This window comes from Euphorbia lathyris, chromosome 4, assembly GCF_963576675.1.
Source record: "Euphorbia lathyris chromosome 4, ddEupLath1.1, whole genome shotgun sequence".
Classification (NCBI taxonomy): Eukaryota; Viridiplantae; Streptophyta; class Magnoliopsida; order Malpighiales; family Euphorbiaceae; genus Euphorbia; species Euphorbia lathyris.
Genome location: NC_088913.1, coordinates 72639562 through 72649784, shown reverse-complemented (window position 1 = coordinate 72649784; position 10223 = coordinate 72639562). Strand labels below are relative to the sequence as shown.

General features: G+C 33.5%; 1 protein-coding gene across 1 annotated transcript; it reads left to right on the top strand.

Annotated features, from left to right (window-relative positions):
• Positions 1-1570: 1570 nt before the first annotated feature.
• On the top strand, positions 1571-3534 carry LOC136227914 (AT-hook motif nuclear-localized protein 15-like). The gene has a single exon (XM_066016711.1). The coding sequence runs from the start codon at positions 2337-2339 to the stop codon at positions 3279-3281; it is 945 nt and encodes a 314-aa protein (XP_065872783.1). The 5' UTR covers positions 1571-2336; the 3' UTR covers positions 3282-3534.
• Positions 3535-10223: the final 6689 nt, after the last annotated feature.

Genomic DNA, 10223 nt, shown 5'->3' with positions numbered 1-10223 from the left:
TCAATTATGGAATTTTCGCATATCATCATCATTTCTAAAAAAAACGTATTTTCTTTTATCACAAAGTCTTTAAAATTCATACCAATGAATTTTTCTAGACTTTTAATGTGGTTTACATGTTGCCACTGGTACAAGTAGGCCTAATGCACTGAAATGACCGTGTTTTTAAAACCGGATCCATCTTCAATTAACACATGTACCAACACATGCCAAAAGGATAATTAATAATAAATCATCAATTTTTCTGAAATTCTAAACAAACCAAGTTAGAATCAGAAAATTATAATATGTTTGAACAAACAGATACATGATAAATAATTAACAATAAAAATAGGAAAGAGTTTAGACAAATCTGAGGTTTGTATTAGCAGTTTCCTTAAGACAGATGTCATCACTATTGACGATCATCTCCCAGGATACAACAGATTACGGAAGCGAACTCAAACCGTGTGTAGCTTAGTTGTCATCGGAATAGGAAAACAAGAACAATGTGAACAGACAAAGAGTATTTTGAAAAACTTCAACAACAGTTTTTTGCAACTTGTAAATTTTGACAATCCATTCTATATAAATAGAACTCGAAAGGATATGTCATTTCACGAACAAACACGACTGTACACAGACAGATACAACTGTTTACGTACGAACACGACTGTTCACGAAGGACACGACTATTCATGAAATGAGGTATTTATTGATATTTAAATTAATATATAATTTTATTCAAAAAATTTCAATAAATAATACTTAATAATTTTGATAATAAAATATTAAATAAAAAGTAAAATACAAGAATTATTATAAATAATATTTATTAGTAATTTTTTAAAGTAGTAAGAATCAATTGTTTATATATTTTTTTTTTTAATAGTAATCAATTGTTTATATTATAAAATGATCTTAATACCACTTTCCGTGCAACAAGTATGTTTAACTTGAATCCAGTATATTAGTACGGGTATCATCACATCTTCATATTAATTCAAATGGGCTTAATACATCATTAGCGCTTTGAACATATCCAAAAAGTGTGATTGGCCCTGAATTTTCAAAGTGTCTCGATAGGTCCCTAAACTTGCATAAAATATTTAGTTAGCCTTTTGAACTTGCGTAAAATGTAATCAATTGATCATTCGGTCGCAAAAAAGTAAGTTAAATGCGGAAGATGTATTCCACGCATCTTAGAACGTTATTACATAATTAAAAAATAGATTAAAAATGAAGTTATTGTTTACTGAACTATATAACTTATTTTTTCTAATCTAAGAACCGTATAGCTCGATTTCGGTCGTTTTATTTTTTTTTTAAGACTCATGCAATAAATCTTTCATATTTAACTTATTTTTTTACAACCAAATGATCAATTGATTATATTTTGTGTAAGTTCAAGAGACTAACTAAATATTTTATGCAAGTTCAAGAAGTTATTGAGACACTTTAAAAGTTTAGAGGGTCAATCAAGCTTTTTGTACAAATTCGGGCAGAAATGATATATCAAGCCATTCAAATATGTGTTGCTAATAAAAGGTAAGTAGATGGTATTTGAATTTGACTACAATAATGGTATGTAGCTAACCAGTTATGGTATGTGGTTTCATAAAAAAAGAAACACAAATCCATTGCATCTAAAGGAGACAAAAAAAGTAAAACCATACTCTGCAAAAACCGCTCTTCTATGTATTGACACAACATTTAACACGATTCCTTATCGTACTTTACTCCTTTCAACCATTACCCCTTCCTACTCATATCTGGAGGACCCCTACTCCTACCCCCCACCCCCACCCCCCCTATTCTTCCATCGCCGTACTTCCCTGACTCATGTTCAGGAGATCATCATACTCAGATATATTTCAATAAAGCTACTACCTTTACTTCAACTACAGGTAAAGGTGACACATTTTTTCCATTTTTCCTTTCATTTTTAGTTAGATCTCTATTGGGTTTTGGGTTTTACAAAGTGGGTTCTGCTTCTTTTCTCGTTTTGGATCTCACATTTATCTCAATTTTGAGTTAGGGTTTTTGATTGATTTTTTCATGCAACTACAAAATTAACCCATAACTCTAATGTCTGATCTGATTCTTTCAATCTGGGTTTTTGGGTGAATAATAAAAGATAAGGTTTTGTTTTTGTTTTTGTGTATATCTTTTTAATTTTCTGAATTTTTTTTCGGTTCCATTGCTTTCTTGTGTCACCTTCTGATTCGACTGATTTAGAGGTGCTGAGCCTGAGCCAAAAGTGTCATAAATAGTGTAAAATTACTAAAAAAACCCCTTTTATGTGTTCTTTACAAACTTCCTGATTCTTCCTTCTTTCAAAAGAGTTCTAAAAAAAAATGGCAAATCGGTGGTGGACTGGAAATGTTGCAATGAGAAACGTCGACCCAATTTCACCGTCTCTTCACCTGAGAAACACTGAGGAAGTCACCGGTTTGAACCGCCTCGGTCCGAGGAGAGAGCAGCAAGAAAACACAACTAGCCCTCCTCAGACGACGACGCATCATCAGATCAATCAAACCCAAGAAGAAACCAACCAGGAATCGGAAGACCATAACACAATTGAACCGGGAAGCTGCGGCGGTTCATCTCGCCGTCCAAGAGGCCGTCCACCCGGTTCAAAAAACAAACCGAAACCCCCCATTGTCATCACTAAAGAAAGCCCTAATTCTCTCCGTAGCCATGTTCTCGAAATCAGCTCCGGTACTGACATAGCGGAGAGCATTGCGAGCTTCTCCCAGCGCCGCCACCGTGGGGTTTCTATCCTGAGTGGAAGTGGTGTAGTAACTAATGTTACTCTCCGGCAACCGGCAGCTCCAGGTGGAGTAATCACTCTTCAAGGTAGATTTGAGATTTTATCATTATCAGGCTCATTCCTCCCTCCCCCGTCGCCTCCCGGAGCAACGGGGCTTACTGTTTATTTAGCCGGAGGGCAAGGACAAGTGGTCGGTGGTTCAGTGGTGGGACCGTTAGTGGCATCAGGACCGGTTATGGTTATAGCAGCAACGTTTAGTAATGCTACTTATGAAAGATTGCCACTTGAGGATCAGGAAGAGGAAGGGATGCAATTGCCGGAGCAGCAGGTGAATTCAGGGAATAATAGTGGAGGTGGCGGCGGAGGTGGTGGAGGTGGAGGTGGCGGGAGTAGTAATTCAGTGGGTGAATCTTCTCAGGGAATGGTGGGTGAACATGGGTCAATACCGGTGTATAATTTGGTACCGAATGGTCAAATGCCACATGAGATGTATTGGGGGAGTCCGCCGCCACGTCCGCCGCTGATGTAGGGAGGGATGGAGAGGCTGCAATTTTTGTTAGAAGTAGCTCACCAATATTATGTAAGCATAGCAAGAAAAAAAGGTAGAATTTTTGGTTTTTTTTTTTTTTTTTTTTTTTTTTTTTTTTTTTTTAATCTTTTTGGATTACATTTTTGGTGTAGTTTCATGTGAAAATTAGCTACCTTTGTTTACTAGGTTTTGCTATGTTAAAACATTTGAATGTTGTTGTGTCTTTCTATTGGATGAATGTTGCATTTTTTTTAATGCACTAGTTAATAGATTTTATTATGATCTCTAATACACCGGAAGGTTGTGAAAGCAATGTTCGTTAGGTGTGAATACACTAGAATGTTCGATAGGGGTGAACGCCAATGTTCTTTAGCTCGAAATCGGTCTAATAGATACATATATATGAAGATGAACTTGTATTGAAGAACATTGAATTACAGAGTTTGAAGTATTTTCATTAAAAATTAAACCAGTCTATCTAACTTCTTAAATAGTCTTTAAGCTAACGGTAACAAAGACAAAGTCTATTTAGCCACTATTATTTTCATCCTGGTGAAAATACAGGTTTTTCTCTTGATTCTAAGGTTCTTGATGGTACGACGCGAGATGGAGCGTGCCTTGCGTTCTAAAAACAAAATTGTTTTTGTTAATGGCACTGTTAAATCGTCTGTTGTTGGTAGTGATTTGTGTGCGGCTTGGGATCGATGTAATACTATGGTGTTTACTTGGTTCACTCGATTTGTTTCTCCCATTATTGTTCAGAGTTTTACCTGGTTTGAGAATGCTTGTGATGTTTGGGATAATTTGAAGGCCGGATTTTCTCAAGGTGATGCACTCAAGATTTCTGAACTTCAAGATGAATTTTATACTTTTAATCAAGGTTCTTATTCTGTAAATGAGTATTTCACTCGTCAAATGATTGTTTGGGAAGAACTAGTTAGTTATCGCCTCTTACAGATCTGTTCTTGTGAACCTAATTGTGTTTGTGCTCCATTACTCAAACAAGCTAAGAAGTATCAAGATGAGAACTATGTTATCAGGTTTTTAAGAGGTCTTAATCCTGAATATAGTGCTATTAGGTCTCAGATTTTAGGCCCTTTCTTGAAATAAATGAAGTTTTTTCTATGGTTATTCAACAAGAAAGACAACTTTCTGGCTTTCAATTGCCTGCTTTGGAGTCCTCTGTCAACTATGCTAAAGGTTCTAAGTCTGATTCTAAAAAGAAGTGCGGCCACTGTGATAAGCCTGGTCACATTGTTGATCAGTGTTACAGAAAACATGGATTTCCTCAGAATTTAAAAGTTTACAAAGAAAGAAGAGACTAATCTATTCTCACTCCTATTACATAATTATAGCTGTACAATTTCATTATAATCCTTAATAATATACTTATCTTTGATCTTTTATAATTAAGGATTCAGTTTCTCACGTTGTATAAAAACTCATATATTTTATAACAAAGAACAAAAACTCATACATTTTATAACAAATATATATTATAACAAAAACGATACGTATACGACGCATATTGGGTTCGATCCTAATAACGACACAAATTTCATGAATTAGAGAAACTCTAACCTACATTTTCCTTATAAGTATTTAGCTACTTTGGTTTTTATTTGCTATGTAAACATTTCAATGTTGTGTTTTTTTAATCTTTTCTATTTTGGAAAATGCACTAGTGTTAAAGTAACCATTTGATTTTAAAAACTAGCTTAATTTAATAGAATTTATTATTATATCTAATACAATTGAATGTTCATGTTAATGTTCCTCGGATGTGAAGACTCTCTCGCAACGCAAATGTTCTTTAGCTTAAACTCCGTATAATAGATATATATTCATCTTCGTATAATAGATATATACTCATCTTGATTTTTTACAAAAAATTCAGCTTTCAGAATATACTCATCTTGATTTTTTACTAAAGATTCAACGTTCAGAATACCCTTATACGTTTTATAACAAAAACTCATACATTTTATAATAAAAGTGATACAATAAAAAATTTGAAGTTTGTATAATAGATACATACGGATTCTGAAAACAACAAAAGCTCATACGCTTTATAACAAAGACAGGTATCATAACAAAAACGACATGTAACAAGAACTTTGAAGCCTGTATAATAGACACATAGGGATTCCGAAAACATCAAAAACTCATACGTTTTATAGAAAAGACACTAAAAAAGGGCGGTCCGGTCGCATTACGCGTTCCCGCTGAGCGAGGGTCCGGGGAGGGGTCCCACCACAAGGGTGTATTGGGGGCAAGCCTTCCCTTGCCAATTTAATTGGCAAGAGGCCGCTCCTAAGACTCGAACCCGTGACCTCTCACACGACAACAACGTTTTACCGTTGCGCCAAGGCTCGCCCTCTTATAGAAAAGACACTATTTTAACAAAAATAATTTTATAGAAACAACAACACATTAGAACAAAAATGACACGTATTGCGTTCGAAACTAACAAAGACTCGTCTTATCTTTCTATTTGTTGAAAATGAAATTCCATCCCATTTATTGAAATTCCACAAGTTATGGCAAGAATTAGAGAAACCAAGAACTCAAAACAATATTTTCCTTTATGATGGCAAGTTTATATTATTTTCTTGTTGGAATGATGAATAAGACTATGGAGTAAAATCAATGAAGTGACTCAAGAATTATATGGAAGGTGGGGTTTTATCATTTCTTATCTCTTTGGCTCTAAAACGGGTCGTTTCAGTCGTTCAACTTTTAGAAGGCATAAATTGAATTTACGTCATTTAGATAGTAATTCTCAAATTGTGTTGTCTGTTCTTGTGCAACTTGAATTTATTTCAATTATTTTCAGTTGGTTTATTGGGTTTATAACTATTTGACATTGAGAAAGCCGAGTCCTCCATTTCTGACCAAATAAATTGTAGATTGAAAATTTTTAGGTGCTCCGGAAATAATACATTTGAATAATAAAAATCTTTTTACCATTATATAAAAAATAATTGATGTAAAAAAATAAATGTATACATGTGAAATTAATTCATAGATAAAGTTTAAAAAAACCCGTGTATTCACATTTTGTCAAATTGGTACGTATAATTTTTTTTCGTCTATTCGGGAACTGAGGTTTTCGATTTGATGAAAACTATGATCGTTTAGTTTGATACTATAAAAATAATTGTTAAAGACCTCAAAATGGAAAATTCCAAGAATAAAAGTTGTCACATTTACTATGGAACTAAATTTTTTATTTTCCAAAATCATCATTTTCGGAACTTTCTCTCAAACATTTGTTTTCTCTCCTCAACAAACAACTGAATAACCTACAGATTAAAAAAATTGAAAAATTAAAATTGTTTATAATATTATCAAGTCATTGATTTTTCAATTTTGAGATCGGCAATGCTCATATTTCCTGATAGCAAATGAAAACTTAGTTCCCCGTTTAAATAAATAAAATTTTATAAATACCAATTTGATAAAAAAAAAATGAAAGCATAAAGTTGTTTTTAGACTTTATCCTTAATTTATTTATTGTTCCGACTTATTACTCTCAAAATAAAAAATATATACGGACATTAATTTATTGGGCAGATTTAAACCAATTGGGTATACTTCCAATTGGGTATATTTTCCCAGAAATTGTGAGGCAATGGATTAAATAATTTAAGGATTCAATAATGAACAACAATGTAAAAAATGTGATTAAATTAAAAAGAGGATTTTGCCAATTCAGGCAGGCAGGGAAGTCTCGTTAGTTGTACCAAGACACATGGATTACAAGGTATGATCATGATGTCATACCGGTTACAATTTTTGATTCTTTGACTTTTTCTCTAACGTTTTTCAATTTGATCACTTTGCCAAGTTGTTAATTACTTTACCTAATTTGGTGAAAAACGAATAACAATCAAAATCAATATTTACTAATAATAAAAATGCCTACTATGGGTTGTATCTCATTTGTCAATTCAAACTGGCTTTGAAGAGATCTCAATTTTGATTCGCACTAAGTCTGTATTCCTTTAAAAAGTATGTCCGTATCAATGAGAATACTTGTGGTCTCGACAAAAGAAAATTCGATAAAAATAACTAAGTTAATTATTGGTAGACTTGCTTATAAAAATATTGGCAGCATAGCCGCCTCTCGTTTATTATGTGTTATGTTTTTCACGCGTTATGTTTGGATATATTTATGAATGTTTTACCCAATTTAGCTCAGGACCTATATATATCCGTATATAAAATAGATCGGTTGTAAGATTTGACTCAAAGTATAATCTCAATCCGACTGATTTTTATATTATGTTTCTTTTTCTTACCTGAATTCATTTTTTTTTAATTTTTTAATTAAATATTTATTATTTATTAGAGATTATGTTTATTCAATTACTTAATTAAATTTTTAATTTGGTGCTGATAAATTTTCGTTAGCCAGATGATTCTATCTTCCTCCAAATCTCGTTTCTTCTTGTAAAATAAGAGAGACACATGTGGTCGGTATAGACTCTTTAATGCCTAAGTCAATATCTTCCTTAAGAATGATAAAGCAAGTAGACTACTATAAGTGTATGTAATGTCTCTTAGGTCTTTTTAACCGTTCTTTGTATAGTGCCCTCATAGTTTTGATTAGTGTGAATTTCACTTCTTACATTCTCACTTTAGGAACTTATGTACTTGTCAGAATAGGAACATACAAAAAGAATATTGACTCTTATGGAATATTTTCCTAATAGGATTTGCGTAAATGTCATATTGTATATCCAATAGTTAAGCCTCATCTTTCACCATTTAATTCGAGTTATCTCGTTCATTCTTTGAATGCATGCCCATAAATAACATGCGTATCATAAGCCCCTTTAAAAAGATAAGAATGCCTTTTAAAGCGCACAAGACGTCTCAGTACCTCTTGCCAAGCTACACCAACTTTAATTTTACAAACATACCCCTATACAACTACACAGATACACGCCACATATACGACATCTAAAAAGAGACATCTCAATCCACAAACATTGTCACCATATTATATCTCGTTTTTCATACCCATTATTGGATCCTAGAGGCTCGATATTGAAGTCCTTTCAAATATGTCATGTTTAAGTGCATCTGAATGTTTGGTGCAAATTGATATATCTTCATTGATTATGCTTAAGATGTGAAGACTATAAATGCCTGAATGTTTTGAAATTGGCTTCATGTGATTATTGAAAATTTGAGATTCATTGTACATTTTATAAGAGGAGTTATTTTGCTAATTTATCTTAATATACCTCTTTCCTAAAGCATTGGATACTTGTTTTATATAGAAATTAAAGACCACACAAGCCGTAACTTCTCAAAATATAGAACATCAACATTCAGAATTGTAAGGAATTCTACGAGCCCCCTTTTCCCCCCAAATAGGAGACGAGCTTTTAGTGGATCTCCTGAATATACAACCAGGGACATGGAGTTGTAGTGATGGCCTTAAAGCCTATCTGTGCAAATATCCATTGATATAATAAGATAAAAAAAATTGGTTTCTCCTTATTCCTTTAAAATAAGGACCCCTACCAGGTAACTAGAAGTTTTCTTTGTAGCTTTTCACTTCTTCTTCCTTATTGTTGGGACACTAATCATCATGAATGATACTTTTGCAGCCCTCGGGAGCATGTCTCAAAAAATAAGAAGAACAAGAAATCATCCCCCATCCTACGAAGATTAAGATCCGAAAAAGGCTTCTCCTCAAGCCAAATAAAATAGAAGATCAATCAAACCATTGAATCCAGTTAACGTAACGACCAAGTTATTAAAATTATCTCTCATAGCGAAACCAAAACTAGTAGTGTCTTGAGTAAGGAAAATCACATCATCGATATTACACTTCAACATGCCGGGTGAAGGCAGACACAACTTAGCAGCTGGACGGACAGTTGGAGGAGATGGACTAATAACAGGCATCGAATATAACTAAGCTTGGTTCAGCTCGAAAACAGAGCAATACTTGACTAAAAATTACACCAGCTGGGGTGTTCTTATTGTTCCAAACCATATTGCTTTAGTAAGACCACATGCTCCATGAAATCATAACTCTAAGCAAATTAAGTTAGAGTTTTTAAAACTAACAATATAAGCTTAGAAATCGTGAAAGGAGCTGAATGAGCCACTAACATCTCCAATCTCTGAAAAACTCCAAACTTGATGAGCTTTAATACAACCAACGAGAGAATGAAACGAATCTTGTTCAGCACAAGAACAAAGTAGACAATTTGTGATAGCAGGAACATGACACCGATGAAGAGCACAGACGGTAGGAAGTAAATTGGACAGAGTACGCCATATAAAATTACGCATTATAGGTGGAATCTTCAAATTCAAATTCCACAGTAAATTCCAATAGCCAAAGTCTGATTGCGAGTTACCTTCTATGATTGATCGCCGAATATAATTATAAGCTTCTCAAATAGAGAAACTCCCTTGTTTATCCCAAAAAAAATGCCATCCATCAAGAATATTTCGTTGACTCAAATGAATTTGTTTGGTCAATTATATATCTCTCACATTAAAAAGACCATTCAAGCAACTTCATTCCATTTATGTCTAGAATATTCTCCAATAAATCTGTCATTTTTAGGTCCTCCATCCCGACACTAATTGGACTAGTAACCATCAGAAACTAACCGCTTGGAAGTCACAGATCTGTGTAAATAGAAATGGTTGCACTAGAACCAACTAAACATCTAGCTCCCCCTCGGATTAGATCCTAAACTGCAATAATACTACGCCATATATAACTAGGACCGTTCTTAAAATATGGTTCAAGGAAATGAGAATTAGGATAAAATCTTGCTTTATATTATATACCCAATCCACTAGGAAAGTAGGATGGTTCAAAAGTCTTCACCCTTGTTTCACAAGCAGAGCCAAATTTAAATCTTTCATTTTCCTGAAACTCATTCCACCAACATATATTGGAAG